Source organism: Lampetra fluviatilis, chromosome 34 (assembly GCF_964198595.1).
Source record: "Lampetra fluviatilis chromosome 34, kcLamFluv1.1, whole genome shotgun sequence".
In the NCBI taxonomy this organism is placed as follows: domain Eukaryota; kingdom Metazoa; phylum Chordata; class Hyperoartia; order Petromyzontiformes; family Petromyzontidae; genus Lampetra; species Lampetra fluviatilis.
The window spans coordinates 4290582-4308050 of NC_136308.1; the positions used below are offsets into that span (position 1 = coordinate 4290582).

Consider the following 17469-nt stretch of genomic DNA (forward strand, 5'->3'; position numbering starts at 1 on the left):
GAGGGCGGGCACAAGCCGGCGTGAGTAGGTTAAATGTTGAGTTTTATAAGGGCACCACGGGGTGACCCCAGCCGCTCCCCACCCAGCCCCACCCCTCCCACTCCCCACCCAGCCCCACCCTCCCCACCCAGCCCCTCCCCACCCTCCCCACCCACCCAGCCCCTCCCCACCCTCCCCTCTCCACCCAGCCCCTCCCTCCCCACCCAGCCCCTCCCTGCACGACGGACACAATAATCCCCTGTGGGCTGCTGTAACCAGAAGGTTCCTACCAGTATGAATCTACCATCGGTAGCAGAGACAATGACAACAGTTTAACACGTGGGCTTTCGTGACCAAAATCATCCATAATACAGGTTTTATTTTTGGGTGAGATCGCGTCAATATAAATGTGTCGTTAAACCCGCCACCACCCGATACAGCATGGCACGTTCTGTTTACGTGACGAACTTTACCAATCGGCTGTGTCGGGTGGTGACGGGTTTAACGACACATTTATATTTACGCGATCTAACGCCAAATAAAATAAACCTGTATTATGAACAACAACAACAACATTCCGCCAAACGATTTATTTTTTAATCAGAGGATTTGTCTGTCTAAGTAAAGGCCCCCTCAAGTGCTGCGTACAGAGAGAGGGCTTCTCCCGGCGTGGAGTGTGCAGCCCCAGCGCGTACCTAGTTCTCACAGTCCACGTCGCTCGCGTTTTCTCCGGAGCCGTTCTCATCCCCGCTGCCCCCATCACAGAGGGGCTTTGTAGGCTTGGGACGAACTCCCTTGCAGCCTGCAGGAAGATCCAGGGCAAAAAGGGTGCAACAGCAGGAGCCCGAGCAGCAGTTGGCATCATCATCATCATGGCTTAATATTCACATCGCACATCCCACGCGATGCATCTCGAGGCGTCCAGCAGCAGGGGACCCCCCGGTGGCAGCTGTCTCAGTGTGGCGCAAGGTCAGCACAGCAGCGGCCACGGCGAGTGAGCGTTAGTCTGCCAGCATGGGGCGATGCTGCTTCGTGGTTTACCCAATTCAGTAACTTGTGCGTGTCTTTATAAAATTTGGCAAATTTGGACCATGATGCCGGGACACATAGGCCACTCTTTTTTTAATGTTATGGGGATATTTAATGTCCCACTGTTAACCAAGAGGAGGTGCATTTCATGGTTAATGCATCCGCGGTATTAACCAGGGTGGCCCACACTGGGCTCGAACTGCAAGTCTCTGCAACAAGCATCAAACGCGCTACCCCTCAGCCGGGTCACCGCCCGCAAAGATGCGAAATTGCTTCACGAATTTTTGCGGCGTGGCCATGCCAAACAATCTACCTCGCATCGTTCCAAGTTTAGTTTGTGCTGCCGTAAGCACAGCCCAGTTACGAGTAGCCGTGGACACAAAGCGCATTATCCCGCGGCTAACGTGAGCCTGGCAGGGGAGGCACATAATAATGTTGGTGCACGGGTCAGGGTGTCTCACCGTCATCCACGCCCTTGGGACAAGCGGGCAGAGCAGGGCATTGCTGCTTCTCCTCCGCGTCGTTGCGGGGAGTGCACTCCTCAGCCGGAGTTCCCCAGAACGTGATGGGGATGTTCTCATTGGCGTCAATCGCCTTGACGGCTCTTGAGGAACAGGCACCGTAAACATCGTAGGTGGGTGGCATGCGGGTGGCTGTGCAAAGCTGGAGCCACAGAACTTGCTGTGCAAAATATTTATAGGTCCAAAGATTTACATGTCATCGGCCATGATCTATTTGCTGCTGGAGTAAGGCCTCCCCATGCTGAGCAGTCCGGGTTGCTGATGTGGGGCACGTGTATGTGGGAGCGAATAAATACAGTCCAACAAAGAATTTCGCTGCAATGCTCTCTGCTGTCCATCGGCACAAGGCCGAGAATTAAAAAAATACTTTAACTCAGGGTTAGATTTTGGGCTCAGGAATTGGGCTGGTTCTAAGTTGGGTTGGCATGATATGGCAATACTACAATGTATATTGTAGGGTATATACACTCCACATTATATCAGCGGTTTTGCTAAATATATCGGAATTACCATTGCCAATTGTTTTAGAAATAATTTCTTACATTTAACAAAACACAGACGTGTGATTTTATGAACAGCAGGAAGACCAGACGGCCGTAACGCCGTGCGTGTGTATCATGTGACCACCACACTGCATGAACAATGCTGTCAGCGTTGTCTAAACCACCAGCTCCACAAAGCTCAACGTTTGGCCGTCTCACAGTCTCACTTCTGCCAACAGGAAACCGTATACTGGTTTCATCATTATAAGGACTCATCAGTCCAATGTAGTACAATATATCATATTCACTCTTGCCCTATCCCTCTAAAAGCGCATATATCGAGAGGGCTTGCACCTTTAGCCTATGGGGAACCCCATTAGCACTTGGCTAAAGACAACAATTATTTAAATCCAACACTTTCTGTACATGATGAGAAAACCCATCACAACAGGAAAACGACACGCAGGCTGGAAACAAACAGATGTAACAAAGGTGAGCTGGCTTGGAAGAGGTCAAAATATCTAACACTGGTCAACAAAAAAAAAACATTTTTTTCTGGCCTGGACTTTTGCAGCTGTTTTAGACTAATTTCAGGGTGCTGATTCCAAATCTGATCTCAGATTTGCTCTATCACATCTCATTTTATGCTATCGGCATACCCCATTTTCATTGATTTTACCCGAAATCAACTCTGTCACTTATGATTGCAAGTTGTTGCGAGTCAGTGACTGCTTTAGTGTTAAAATATGGTGCTGTATTTTTAGGATAGTGTGTTTATAATATAATTTTATGTAGATATCCACATTTATTTAATATTTTTCTTCTGCAGTTTTAATTGAAAATGCAATATTTGATATCTCAAAAATCTGATGTGATAGACAAAAACTGATGCCAGATTTGGAATCAGCACCCCAAAATTACCTTAAACCCGTTAGAATACCTTATGCCAGAAAAAGTGTGTTGACCAGTGTATAATAGATGGACTCTCTAGAGCTCCCTTCTTCCAAGCCCTTCCGCCAGCAGTTGTGAGCAATGTAATTTCCAAGCTGCACCTTTAACCTTGACCCTATTGTATCGCGAACAAAAAGTGACACCTTGGCAAAGCCTGGCTGTGAACAACGGGAGATGGCCGACGTGGTCACGGGGCTGGTCGTGGGGGACAAGTCTCACTTCCAGGGAGGCAGCGGCGTCTTGCAGACGCGTCGGCGCACACTGGTGGAGCACTGGCCGCACGGGGGTTGGCAAAGGCTCCACTCGCCCCACTCGCCCCACTCGGGATTTTTCACCTTCAGCTCTGAAAAAGAAGACACAACGTGAGGAGCCACCCCCGTCCGCTTCAGCAACGTGACGCAGACATCGGTGCGAGTCTCGAGGTAAGGGCTCAACGCGTTTCAGTGAAGACTCCTACTGCACATCGTTTCTGCTGTGCATGCACACAGACAGCCCTCTTGTCGTCCCATTGTCGTATGAGGGCCTACCGCCTCTTCCTCCAAGAGGAGGCCAAAATACCTTTCGAGAGGGCGTCTTTGGAGCTCCTTCTAGTGGAGGCCTTTCTGGCAGCTGTGGTGTGATCAAGCAAGTGCAGGGTTGCACCTGTACCACATTTTTCAGTGCTGTGCGGGGGGAAGCGGCGGTGCAGTGATTAGCGCACTCCGCTACGAACCCAACATCGTGAGTTCGATTCCTGGCCACGGCTAAACATCGATCGCCGGACCAGTGCTCAGCCTCGCCACCGTTCAGCCGGCGTGGTGAAGTGCGGCCAAAATGAAACCCCTGACCGACGCGGCACGACGAGGCCTTCGTCTAGTGGATCGAGATGCTCTATGTGTTTCCACGTGGACGCGTGCGAGGCGCCCGTTACCACGGATGGTGCAGTTTTCCAGGTTGTAGCAGGCGCGGATGATGAATCCCTCGCCGTTGCACGCGGTGCCCTCCTCGTCTTGCCCCACGCAGAAGCGCTGCATCGTTTGCTTGCCCACGCGGTTCCGGCAGCGGTTTTCGTACGCCGTATTGGACATGCACGTCGACCAGGACGACCACTCCATCCACTTGCCGTCGGCTGCGGGCGACAAGGCATCACGCGGCAAGAAACCCGAGCTGGACATGGTAAAAACTGTGATAATTGTTTTTTTACCCTTTTATCTGGCAACAAAACTGACAACTTTTTTTACGAGGAGTCATGTTTGCATAGACCACAATACCTGCAGTCATAATGCAAACAAAAAACATAACTCTGATAATGTATGCACTGTCCTTGATTTTTTACTGGCAAATGAGGTACCAATGATGGTAAAAACTGTCAACTTTTATTTTTCAACATTCCGCCGAATTTTCTGATAAACCAAATCAATTGGCATATTTGTCCACGTGACGTCTTGATTTGATTAGCTCTGTCGGGTGGTGGAGGGTTATCTAATCTAATTGATATTCATAAAGCGTCTTCACTCAAGGCGCCTACAAAACGATGACAGAATAGAATTATGTCGTCGACAGGGGGTGTCGGAGGGGAGTGAGGGGCAGAGGCCCGGACAATTGCATACTTGTCAACCCCTCATCAGTGCCCCACCTTGTTACAGACCAATTCAGACCTTATTGGTCACCCCGTGGTTCCCTTATAAATCTCAACGTTCATCCTACAAAGTTCCATCGCAAGGGAGAAACACAAACAAATAGACAAAAACTGAAAAACTTAATTTCCTTTGACAAAAATACGGCGTAAACCGCATGGGTTGACAGGTATGGAATTAATTCTAGATTTGAAGCTTTCGTGACTGCAAGGATTCATACTCTTAGGTTTTTTCGGTAAAGTCACGTAGGTAGAAATAAATAATACAAATAATAATAGAAATAAAATAATAAATCACGACGTTTCGAAGGCAACACAAGTCTCCACATCAGGTGGGACCGTCACAGCTAAATTTAATGATGTAATGATACGCGTGACACGACAGACATGCGAGAAGGCACAACCAGCACTAATTAAAGCCGAGGCTCTGTGGTCCTGAATTAATTGGGTAGTTTGACCAAATCCATTCCTGAGGGTGTCTACATGTGGCAGGAAACCAGAGTACTTCGAGAAAAGCCACACTCAATTCCCATACAGACGGAAATTAACCCACTTGCTTGACTGCCATAGCACCCTGGCCACGAGCCACAGCCAACGGTGACCTCCACGCCCAGGGGTTAGGGATGGAGCTTCGCGATCATCGTGCGATCCACCGTGTTCTTTGCGCGCCATCTCACTGGCCCGTACCGGGGCACTTGTGACTCGAGTCGCACAGCTCGGTTTGGCTTTGCCGTCCGTCCTCGCTGCCGGGGCACAGCCGGCCCCCGTAACGCGGTGCCGGGCTGTCGCAGAGACGGGTGTGCACCCTCGTGCCCAGCCCGCACGTCACGCTGCACGCCGACCATCCGCTCCACGCGCTCCACGCGCCGTCCACTGCGCACATACCGCGCACGGGAACACACCACGAACACCATGAACACCATGAACACCACGCACACACACACCATGCACAACGAGCACGGGCACACACACACCACGCGCACTTTACGCACAGGCACGCGCACCACACACAGGCACCCAATACTGCTGCCGTGCTGTGGTGAAGAGGCTGTGGTTCTGTGTAAGACCCCGGTAATCAGAGGCGGATCTGTGGTCCTCCCCACGGAGATGGGTGAACGGTCGTGAATTGTTAGGATTTTGAATAAAGCCCCGCATGAATAATTTGCCTGATGAATTAAATCGTTTCGTTTTTAGTTTAACCACCAGACTCAGCACCGCTGCTCAGCTTCCAGGTTCTGAAGACACCTGCTTGGAGATGGATGATTGAGAGAAAGAGAACACATTTAGATTTAAAGCTTTCGTGACTGCAGGGATTCATATTCTTGGTTCTTTCGGTAAAGTCACGTTTTATATTTTTATTATTTTATTATTTCCCTTCTACGTGACTTTACCGAAAGAACCAACAATATAGAGAAAACATTATTTACTATTTTTATTTTACCAGACAAGGCCCACTGAGCTACATGGTTCTTTGTCAGAAGCGATCTGGCCACACATGATAGTTCAACAAAGTGGCTTATCACGTGGAAGTTTATAGCAGCCAAATACTCTAAACGCGTGTTTCTAAATCTGGAGGGAAAAACCAGAAGCAGCGGAAAAAAATCCACCCAACCACGGGGAGAGACACACAAACTCCAAATATACAGGCGTCAGCGTCGGGATCGAACCCACGCCCTTCCGTACACCAGGCGAGGCAGTTAACATCTCGCCACCAAGATGTGACACACTTCAAAGTCACTTTCCGTCGCCTTCTCCCATGGCCCCCTCTGTGGCACTGCCAACCGTACCAGGGCAGGGGTCCAGATCCAGGCAGGGCCCCGTATCCTGGGAGGCCCCAGGGCACCGCAAGCCAAGCGGCGCCACGGAGGGTGCGGGGTTGTCGCACGCACGGCTCCTCGTCCGCACGGCACCGTCGTCCCGGCAAGTCTTGGAGCACTCGCCCCACGACAACCACGAGCCCCATGCTCCGTGAGCTGCCAGGGGGGCGTCGGGCACGGGAGGGGGGGGGGTGATGGCAGAGGTCGCAAACGGGTTTTGATTCATTACCCGTACCCGTACCCGGCCGCACCAGGGTCGCAAACGGCTACCCGTACCCGTACCCGGCCGGGTACGGGTAGCCGGGTATCGGGTAAGGTACGGGTATCGGGTACCCGGTTGCGACCTCTGGGTGATGGGCAGGGAGGGGGGCAACGGCCGATGATAGGTCATTTGCAAGGCCACAAATGAGACTCCGATGGCCCACACAATTTATGAATTTGAGGCTAAATGAAAGACTTTATTTTCGAACTTGACATACTAAAGGCTTTCTTGGCCAATGTTACGACTTTCTTTTGTTTATGTTTGGGCACCCTAACGCGAAAATCTATTTAAGGAGCATTATTTTCAAAAGGTGTACGGATAACTCAGATAGCGTACGGATGACTTTAAGTCGGCCAAAAGGAGAGTCGTCTCAAGCAGTTTAGTTTCGCAATTTGGTTTCTTCTCGTTTTTTGTGCATATCGTCTAGACCAGGGGTGGGAAACCTTTTTTCTGCTAAGGGCCATTTGGATATGTATAACATCATTCGCGGGCCATACTAAATCATCAACTTAAAAATTAGCCCGTTATATTTGGTCAAACATTTCATTAACTCACCCCTAATGTGATGGCAGGAACCGTTTCTCTTTGGCGAGGCGTGTGATGTTAGCTGCTATTGATGATGTTGCTACTCGCAGCTGCTTTTCCAGGTTTGCTCCTAGATTTATTGAATTTCGAGTCCCGCCTGCGGTTGCCTTGGCAGGGCCACACCAAATGATATCGCGGGCCTTGTACGGCCCACGGGCCGGACGTTCCCCACCCCTGGTCTAGACTGTTGTATTTCAATATTTTAATTTTTTTGCAATCACTTTTTTACTGAGCATTTATCTCAAACACCCATTTGTTCCCCCACCTAGATACATACTGCATGGGTCGTGCGGTATAAATAATAAATGATGATGATGACGTAGCAGTGTTGGCAGTGGGCCCTCGTGCAAGTAATGAAATGAGAACCTCCCTCTACTTTGTCCCTCCTCTCTTCACAGCTCTCAGTGTCTGGGCGTCTCCAGCCCATGGCCCCCCCCCCCCCCCCCCAGTGCAGTTGCATTGCTGGCACACTCAACAGCCACACCACTGCAACGAACTGAGAAATACTGAGGATATACTCGTATCAGTTTAGGGTAGGCCAAATATCCTCTTGAGGTCTCTCTCTAGAGGTCCCTCTAGCGGAGGGGCAGCAGCATCACGAGCGGTGAATTGCAGGGCTGACTCGAAAAGAAAAACCACGGTGGATCACAAAACGAGAAATGGAGTTTGGAAAATCCTGACTCGCTCCCTCTCCATCCCCGGGCAGCAAAGTACTCACTCGGGCAGATCTGTCCGGTCTCACAGGCCACGCTCTCGCTGGCTGGGCCGTCGCAGCGGACGCCGCACGCATGGGCACCCTCGCACGTTCTGGCGCGACGTTTCTGTCCCGCGCTGCACGTGACGGAGCAGGCAGACCACTGGCCCCAGCTGCCCCAAGCACCTCGCACTGCGTTGCAGACAAGCGGCGACACACGCACGCCAAGGGAAGGGCCCGTCGCAAACTCTTTCACGCATTCACACATTGGCCCATGGGCTCAATCGTTGAATCAAGGTGGTGCTCACAAACGCAAACGGAATCATCAATTCTCAACACTTTGTTGTTTTATTGTTGGTTTGCTTCCAGATTTTATGCCGGTGGTGCGCGAGGTGTCATCTCACGAGACAAAGTACCCATTCGGATCTCTTCCGGAGTCAAAATTATATTTAATTTAAATTAAGCGCAGAGCCAAATTCTATCTAATGGTCTTTTCATGCAGTCATTGGCGACCACAATAAGACCATCGCCTCAGCACTGCACTTATAAACTGGAGACGTTGAATCACTGGAGGCTGCTTGGATTCAGCGGTGCCAGCTCAGCGTTCTGACCTCTGACCCACTGTGGCCACCTCATTTGTCCTCAGGTGAAGACCTGGTCTTCACCTGAGGACGGCTGCTTGTGTTGTGGCCGAATCGTCGTGAGAATTATTTTATTATGTTTTATTTTTATTATTTTATTACTTCCCTTCTACGTGACTTTACCGAAAGAACACAGAGTCTGAATGAAACACCCCAGACTTGGAGCGTCTATTTAAGCTGGGTTGGAGGGGGGGAGAGCGCCTTGACAAAATAATTTGCATATCAAGAGGAATTTAGCATATTTATGGGAAATGCAGAGTGATCTTTGCCTGGGCCACAAATCCGCCCTGGAACGGGCTCGCAGAGTGTCCACTAACCAAGCCACGCCAGCCGCGCCCAGTTCCCTCACCTGGGCAACAGACGCTTGCGTTGCAGATGCGGACCTGGAAGCGTTGATCCAAGGGGAGTAATTTGTTGCAAGCGCCCGTTCCGATGCAGACCTTGGACCGAGAGCTGACGCCACTGCCACACGAGACGCTGCAGGGTGACCAGTCAGACCACTCCGACTGGAACGCCTTCCTGTTCGGCGCACAGCGACATTGGGGTTAAGGCGACGTTGCAGCGAGGCGCCCTCGCAGGTTGACGCGTTGCGTTCCAACGTCTCCGATCGCTTCCAGGAGCTCCTACACTTGTTTTCTTCTTGGTTCTTTCGGTAAAGTCACGTAGAAGGGAAGTAATAAAATAATAAATATAAAACATAATAAAACAATTCTCACGACGTTTCGGCCACAACGCAAGCAGCCGTCCTCAGGTGACTTTACCGAAAGAACCAAGAAGATGAATCCCTGCAGTCACGAAAGCTTTAAATCGAAAAAATCTCCTACACTTGTTGTTGTTGCCGTATTGCAGTTTCATTCACGGGGGCAAAGAAGCGAACTTAGCAGCTCGTTGCGCTGCGCGAAGGGCGCGAGGCATCTTTGGTCACGAGCCGTGCCGGATGAAGCTAGTGCGGGGCCTGTAGCAATACCTACTATAATGAGCCAAGAATGTCTGTGTGTCCCGCACGTGACGTCACTCCACGTCGACCAGCCCCCCTCATGAATAATCATGAATAGGTTACATCCTCCACATGGAGCCCCCTCCCACCATTAATAATCATGAGCAGGTGATGTCACTCCACATCGAACAGTCCCCCCATTAATAATCATGATAAGGTGATGTCCTCCAAATGGACACCCCACCTCCATTAATAATAATTAGCGGGTGACGTCACTCCACATGGGGGGGCGAGGCGCCTCCTCCCCCCTTCTCGGCGTCAACTCACAACCCTCACTACAAAGGCAGAACCCTCACGTCACGCGATCTCCTTAACGCTGTTGAGACATCGAAGTAAAAAGGACGTCACGATGAACAAGGGATTATAACCTTAAAATGAAACAGGTCTGTGTCACCGCGCCCTTACAAATTGCACACGAATTGATGCAATGAATATCATGTCGCGGTCTGCTTTTCGCTTGCAAGTTTCAAATTTACTGCCATACACCCGTCCTTGGACGGGCAAAGGGCTAGTATGTTATAAAGGGGCCCTAAATAAATAAATAAAACACGTAAAAATTAAAGCACAAATGTTTTACTTGCACAGTAAAGTAATTGCCAACCGCATTAAAGTAATGATCAGCCACGGCAGAAGTGTTGATCCTACCGTGTTTCATTACTTTAATGCGGTGGGCTCACACGAAATTGATTTCTCCAAGACGATGGTACTTTGCAAGCCCACTGGATATCAACAAAGATTTGTTCATGAAGCCATCCAGATATACAGACACAGACACAATTTCAACCGAGATGATGGGTACAAACTCAGCAATCATTGGAAGTACGTCATCAACCACTTTAAGTCATAACTGGTTGTGATGTTTTCTCCTTGTCGGCTGTCGTCCCTTTCCTGTCACCTTCTGTGCTTCACCTTCGTGGTTTCTGACCCCAAGGCAGATATGCCCCGCCCACTCCGTTCCGTTACCAGGATGCTTGTGCCACGCCCCTTTTTAAACCTTTAAAAGCAGCTTGCATTCGGTGGCATTCCCCCCCTTTTTACTCCTGATGACGATCGCTTGTGTTGTGATCGAAACGTCGTAGTTTTTATTTTATTTACTTACATTTTTTCTATCGACGTGACTTTACTGAAATAACCAAGAATATGAATTCCTGCAGTCACGAAAGTTTTAAGTCAAAAATATATAAAACTGTTGATGAGCACAGGCCCAAATGATCAAAATGCCAAGTGACCAGCAACAAGAAACACAATCAAAGTTGTAATAGATGACTAAACGATGTTTGATCGATACTCTTTGGTTCTTTCGGTAAAGTCACGTAGGTGAAAATAATAATAAAATAAAATAGAAAAGTGAAAACAACTAAATTAAATCACGTTTCGGGCGCAACACAAGCGTCCGTCATCAGGTGGAAACAACCACAGCAAAAACAGTTGCTGAAGTATGCCACAGAGATGGCTTTGACAAGGGTTATTATAAATGTTTGATCGAGCAAGGTTATTCAAATTTGAAGGAGGATGGGGGGGAAGGAGGAATGAGATGATGGAAAGGAATTCCAAAGCCAAGCAGTCCAAGGAAAGAAGCAGAAAGAAGGAAAGTTTTTGGACCTGCAGTGTTGGTGGTTCAACAAAGTACGAGTTGAACGAAACGGTCAGTCTGGTAGACCGACTCCTCGGCATGGGTGGAGGAATGGCCGAGCGAAGTTCACGGCGCAGTCTGCATGCATGTTGAACTTATTTCGCAACGTACGTAGCCAACCGTGCTTATCGGGAGCATCGCTACGACCAGTAAACCCTGGCAGTAGCGATAGAAGAGCGAAACGGAGACCACCGACCGCCGGCGTGCGAGCGAGCGGAGTGAATCGGTCATCAGTCGGCCCGACTTGCTTCAACGTCGCTTCGTGCGGCCGCTCACCGGCACGCAACGCATGCCCTCCCTTGTGGCGCAAACCCAAAGGTCGGGTTCCGGCAGCAGGCTTCTTGGGTCGTCTTCTGACCGAGCAGCAGCTCCTTGCTGCACACACCGGTCCTGGGGTCCACCTCTGTGTAGCACGCTCCCGAAGCTGTGGGGCAGGGGATTGCAAGTCAGTGCTATCTAAACAGATTTGGCATCGCGGTTACTGGCCCGGTGGCTCAGCGGTTAGAGGCAGTGGCTTGTGAATGGGAAGGTGGCGAGTTTTTCGAATCCGCGCGGTTGTTGACTCAACCCAACGTTTTTATGGGGTCGATAAAACGGTGACCACTTTTGTGGAGAAGTCAATAATTGGTCGTCCCACGTGAAAGGGAAGTCCGCACGAGCCGTCTCGGGGGGACAGGCGCTTCATTCTAGCCGCACTCCCAACCAAGACACGCACTCGCAGGACGCTTCGCCGCCAGAAGACCACCATGCCCCCCCTTCACACACTCTCTTTCCCTTCCCCCTCGAGCCTTCCAGGTTCCCTGTCCCTCCTCCTCTGCCTCCCATTCTACATTAATCAACTTCTCCCTTCCTTACCTGTCCCTAAACCCACTTTCCCCCAAATTGAACCTCTCAGCCAATCCCACGTCCCGCTTCCCAGCAACTGCGCCCTACCCAGCCAACCGTAGTTTATGAATGTATTACCCTACGGTGTCCTTACATAACAATTACATATAGACGCACTCGCTCCTGCCATGGGAATGAGGAATTGCCACCTCTGGCTCAGGTCTGTAAGCAGGAGATGCGCACCACCTCATTGCTCATTTGAGCAGGAAATCACTCGGACGTTTGACGATAACACGAGGCCAACTTTAATTAAACAATAAAACACGCAATTTATAGCGCGCACATATTGCACTGACCGTGAAATTGCGGCAATTGTCATGGGCAGTGCAATCAGTACGAACGACCACAGTAACTTGTTACGGCTTCACATAGCTACATGGTTAAACAAATCAAGTTGATTTGAGAACTTCAACAAGACGCCAGAGATATTCTAAGTTGCAAGTGACTTTGGTCACGAAAAATTACAAAAGTAATAACTTTAAATATCGCACAGCAATTAAGTCAATAGAAATCAAGGGGAAGAACATACACTTTACAGGAGAAATCTAAAATACTGTACAAACATCAGAATAGGTTTTCCTCTTTTTTTGGCAACAAAACAGGTGTTAAGATGTTAAAACACCAAACTGAAACCTTTTTACAAGGAATCATGTTTGCATTAACCACAATACTTGTGGTCAGAATGCAAACAAAAAACATGCTCTGATAATATATGCATTGTCTTTGAAACTGATTGGTCCACACCAGAAAGTGTACAAACATAATTATGAGTACAAACATACTGTCTAGTTCATGGAAAAGTCACCTTTGCAGCCAAGAGAAACGCTACCATCTAAACAGGAGTCAATTCTTGGACTGACTAACGATCCCACATCTTAAGGAACTCGCCCATTGTTTCAACCGCCATACCTACAGAGTCAAGGGTAATGAATTTGTGAATATCCTCAATAACAAATGAGCCTCCGAAATGTTGCCGATATTCCAGCGACATCACCACGGTCAGATTCCGCAGCTCCAGAGGGTCGGTGGATTTTTCTCCGGGTCCTCCGGTTTTTCGGGGGTTCCCTCCACGTTTAAAATCAACGTGCGTTTAGAGTATTTGGCTGCTATACATTTCCACGCGATAGGCCTCTTCGTTGAGCTATCATTTGTGGCCAGGTCGTTTCTGAAAAAGAGCTCAATAGCTCAGTGGGCCTTACCTGGTAAAATAAAACACATTCCTGCGGAGGGAGCTGGTAGGAACGTTGGGTTGCTCGGTCAATGGCCAGGGTCAACGGCGGCGTGGTGTATTCCGCAAATATGCCCGACTGTGAGGGCGGACACAAGCCGGCGTGAGTAGGTTAAACGTTGAGTTTTATAAGGGCACCACGGGGTGACCAGCCCCTCCCACCCCCCACCCAGCCCCACCCTCCCCACCCTCCCCACCCAGCCCCTCCCCACCCTCCCCACCCAGCCCCTCCCAACCCTCCCCTCCCCACCTAGCCCCACCCTCCCCACCCAGCCCCTCCCTCCCCACCCCAGCCCCTCCCCACCCTCCCCTCTCCACCCAGCCCCACCCCTCCCATTTTTGGATGCACGACGGACGGATAGACACAATAATCCCCTGTGGGCTGGTGTAACCAGGAGGTTCCTACCAGTAAAAAAAGTGTAGTTTATTCGTTTTTAGTTCTTACCGGGCTGTGCTGCTCCTGTGCTCACCAGGGCAGCTATCACGGGTAGCCACAGCCACGCAGCCTCCACGGTGAGCGACATGGCAGAGTGTGGCCCAGAGCCATCCAGTACCGACTCTTATCGGCTCGAAGCGCCGGTTTGTGATGGGGCTGTCACTCGCTCACTCAGCCTTGCAGTGCCAGCATCCTGTTTTTCTGCTCGTTGGGCATAAAACAAGAATGAAAGACACGAACAACAACAACAAGAAGAACGATTGTGCCTGTGAAAGGCCACAACATAATGGTGCAATGGAAATCTGATTTGTGCAAATCTTTATGAAACTGGAAGTGATGTTTAGTTCATGGTCGCCAAAACCGTTGCTTTCAAGGTCACTAATTTGCTGTCAGGATTGAGGTGTCATATCGTTATCATAGTTAGTCATGATCAGTCTGCTGCTGGGTGAAGGCCTCCACGAGCTGCCTCCATCTCTCAAGATCCGGCGATGCAATGAGCCACCTAGCACGTGAACGTGAGCTGATCTTCATTGCTCCATCTCCTCGACGGGTGCCCCACTGGACGCGTTCCATTCCTCGGCTGCCGGTCGATCACTGGCCACCGGCCCTTGTAGCGGAGTCTCCTGCCCAGCTTGTTTGATGAGATCAGAGTTGTCGGGGAAAGACGTCTGATGAGGAAAAGTCGACACTCAGAGGTGCTTTCCTCGGCCAAAACGGGGGCCTACTTTTCTCGATTTTAGAATTTCAGTTGCATGACTGAGTAAAGTGCTGTGGGTGGAGCGGTGGTGCAGTGGTTTGCACACTGCGCTGTCAACCCGGCAATCTGAGTGCAATTGCAAGCCACGGCTAACATCAGTGGGGCGTGATCTCTGAACCAGTACTGAGCCTCCTTGCCTTTCATCAACCCGCACAGATGGCTATAAGTATGGCCCGACAACCTCTCACGGCTGACACGGCATGGGGTAAGCTTTTATCCAGCAGTGGATTAACAAAGGGCTGTAGATTATTTTGTATTCCTACTATCCAACCGTGTCAACCAGAGCTGGGCTCTCCAATGATTTAAGTCGATCGATTACTCAACCGATTATCGATTCGGTCACTCGACTCATCAATTGGCTCACACAAAAATGAAGTTGAGTTAAATAAAGTCTCACTTCTGATCGCACACGTGTGTTGCTGGACGGGAGGTAATGGGCCCGAGTTATAGACCACGCACGACGTAGTTCATTTACAATTTTCTTAGGAATTCAATTGATTTTAAATTGACTCATTGTCCCTGGCCTAGTTTCAATGCACCCTGCCGATAGCTCTATATTTAAACATGAGCTATTTATTTAACCTTCAGGACTCCTCTGCTGCAGGGAACACAAGCCACACACACTGCACTCCGAACAGAGGAATTTACCCATGACCAGCTGGGAGCACATTAACGCCTTGCCATGTGGGTTACGCGGTCGTGTGCGACACAGTTTTGCCACAAAGGTGGTGCCTCCCACAATGTGATCTGTGCAGCACCGGTGGCACGTGAGCCATCTGCTAAATAGTCAATACACGTGTATGTGTGCGCACGTCTGTTCCTTGCAATACCAAGCAATGTGTAGCATTGTACGTACTAAAGGTATTAGAATCAAGAAAGCAGTATCTGCGTGTGTGTATATATGTATGAATGTATATGTTTAAATGATCACCTCCAATGTCAATCCACTGCTGTATGTATGTTGAACTTCTTTTGCACTACGTGACAACCCTTACTAGTTGGCTGTGTCGGGTGGTGGCGGGTTTAACGACACATTTATATATTTACGCGATCTGACCCAAAAAAAATACTACCTCTGTTAATTATATTGGTCACGAAGGCTTACGTGTTAAACTATATTTACTGTAACCGACATTGTTTACTGTAACCGACATTGTAAACCATCGGATTTATGAATCCTGAAATCTTTGATGTCGCTTAGATACAATATCTTTCTGGGGCTCACAATGAAGAAAAGCTGGTGGGACTTTCAGATTAAATATTGTTTAAATGTTGCTACGCGAGCGAGCAAAGTTTGGGAACTCAGGAATTTTGCTCTTTGGCTTTAGAGGCGCTGCGGCAGAAATCATGAGCCTTCGTAGTGAAGGTCAAATTATTTCCCCCAGGCTAAATAAGCACTGGGCGAGCCAGAGAGCGCAAGGGAAACCGGCGGAATTGGGATAAATGCCAACGAAGAAAATCATTGACGCTGCACTCGCTCTGCCGTGTTAACAAAACAGCACGTGTGAGGGTGACTGCAGTTGACCTCAAACACAAAGATCCCCCGTGTAGCCTTAAACAGATTGCTGGGGCAAGTGCTGTTCGCGAGCACCTATGAAGGTTGGCACGGTGGCACGACAGGGATTGGTGGCATGCACCACGCCCGGCCGCCTTTGTCAGATGCTCACTTGAGGCCGAGTGTGTCACCACTTATTTATTATTATTAATTCTAAACTGATATATTTATTGTAAACTTCCATAGTGCTGTGTGGTGCTGGCCATTTAACGTGTGTGGGCCTTTGGACCTGTGCTCAGCAAGTGTTTAAAAATAATCTCAAAAAGTAACGCGCAAGAGTCAATAAGCCGAAGTGAAACTCTCCTCGTGTGATCACGCGAGCAGTGGCTGAGTGGGGGTTTAAGAATTGCAATCACCACCAGTGGATTGCTGCTGCTGCTGCTTCAGCGAAGTGTTTGTTTTCAAGTTCCCATCATCATCGCCATCAGCAGCGATTCATTTCCACACGGCATCATTGTTAGAGCCCTCTTTGTGAGAAACACACTTCGCCTCCTATCGCCTTCACAGACTGCTGGAGCAAGTGCAGTTAGCGAGCACCTATTGAAGGCTGACACGGCACACCAAGGTGGGTGGCCAGCACCACACCGGGCCACCTTTGTCTCCCTGGTGACGATGTGTACTCATCGCAGCCGGTATTCAGTCGAGGCTGAGTCGACCCAGGGGAGGTCCAGGACCGGTTCAAAGATTCGTTACCGTGATTGCTAACGAGCTCAGATCGCCGGGTTCGTGCGCTAACCACTGCGCCACCACTCCCCCCCACCACCGATCAGCACGGTTGGCTACGTACGGTGCGAAAGAAGTTCGACACACACAAACACTCCCCCAGCTGCATGACAGCCAGCCACAGCAAGCGGAGAAGGCGTCCACGAAGCCACGGGCAGTGACCCGGCCCAGGGGACAGCGCCACTAATTGCAGAGGTTCACAATGCATGGGTCGCCTTCATCATTACCGCGAGTGTCATCACCAACATTCACGACGCGCCGTCTGCATCGCACTAAACGTTGAAATATCCCCATGAGCGAGAGGAGGCCATCGCGTGCCGGTATCAGGGTCCACATTTGTCAAATAAGCAAATTACTCGATTTGGGATTATTCTCCACAATGATCGCCCCCTCTACTTGTCAGACGAATGCCCCAGATCGCTCTTGCAAATGAGGACTCATCCTGACCTCTTGAGTAGACTAAACACAACTCTTGTTGAACCATTGGCCGAGTCGTCCTGAATGGCCCCGATCTCAAAAGGTCAGCAGGGTTCATCCTCGAATCGGTGACCACCAGAGCTTGCCAGTTCGTTCTCGGCATGGCGTTGTGCGGTGACCAGGGCATGGCAGTCAAGCTGGCTCGTTGTTATTCACCAATATCCATTTACTAATGCCTCGTTTGTTCGCACTTGGATGAGAG

General features: G+C 49.8%; 1 protein-coding gene across 1 annotated transcript; it reads right to left on the minus strand.

Moving 5' to 3' along the window:
• Window positions 1-612: 612 nt before the first annotated feature.
• Window positions 613-14788, minus strand: CFP (complement factor properdin). The gene is made up of 10 exons (XM_078872327.1): window positions 13765-14788; window positions 11483-11630; window positions 8926-9095; window positions 7960-8127; window positions 6365-6550; window positions 5265-5450; window positions 3873-4070; window positions 3182-3305; window positions 1470-1612; window positions 613-781 (listed from the first exon to the last, which is right to left on the minus strand). The coding sequence occupies exons 1-10, from the start codon at window positions 13841-13843 to the stop codon at window positions 675-677; spliced, it is 1509 nt and encodes a 502-aa protein (XP_078728453.1). The 5' UTR covers window positions 13844-14788; the 3' UTR covers window positions 613-674.
• Window positions 14789-17469: the final 2681 nt, after the last annotated feature.

Bases quoted from the DNA above. Each gene is read 5' to 3' on its own strand.
- CFP (XM_078872327.1), bottom strand. From the start codon at position 13,843: ATGTCGCTCACCGTGGAGGCTGCGTGGCTGTGGCTACCCGTGATAGCT. The intron at 8,128-8,925 runs GTGAGGGAACTG...TCTGCAACGCAG, and splicing joins CGCAAGCGTCTGTTGCCCAG to TGCGAGGTGCTTGGGGCAGC. The intron at 5,451-6,364 runs GTACGGTTGGCA...GTATGTGCGCAG, and splicing joins GGATCTGGACCCCTGCCCTG to TGGACGGCGCGTGGAGCGCG.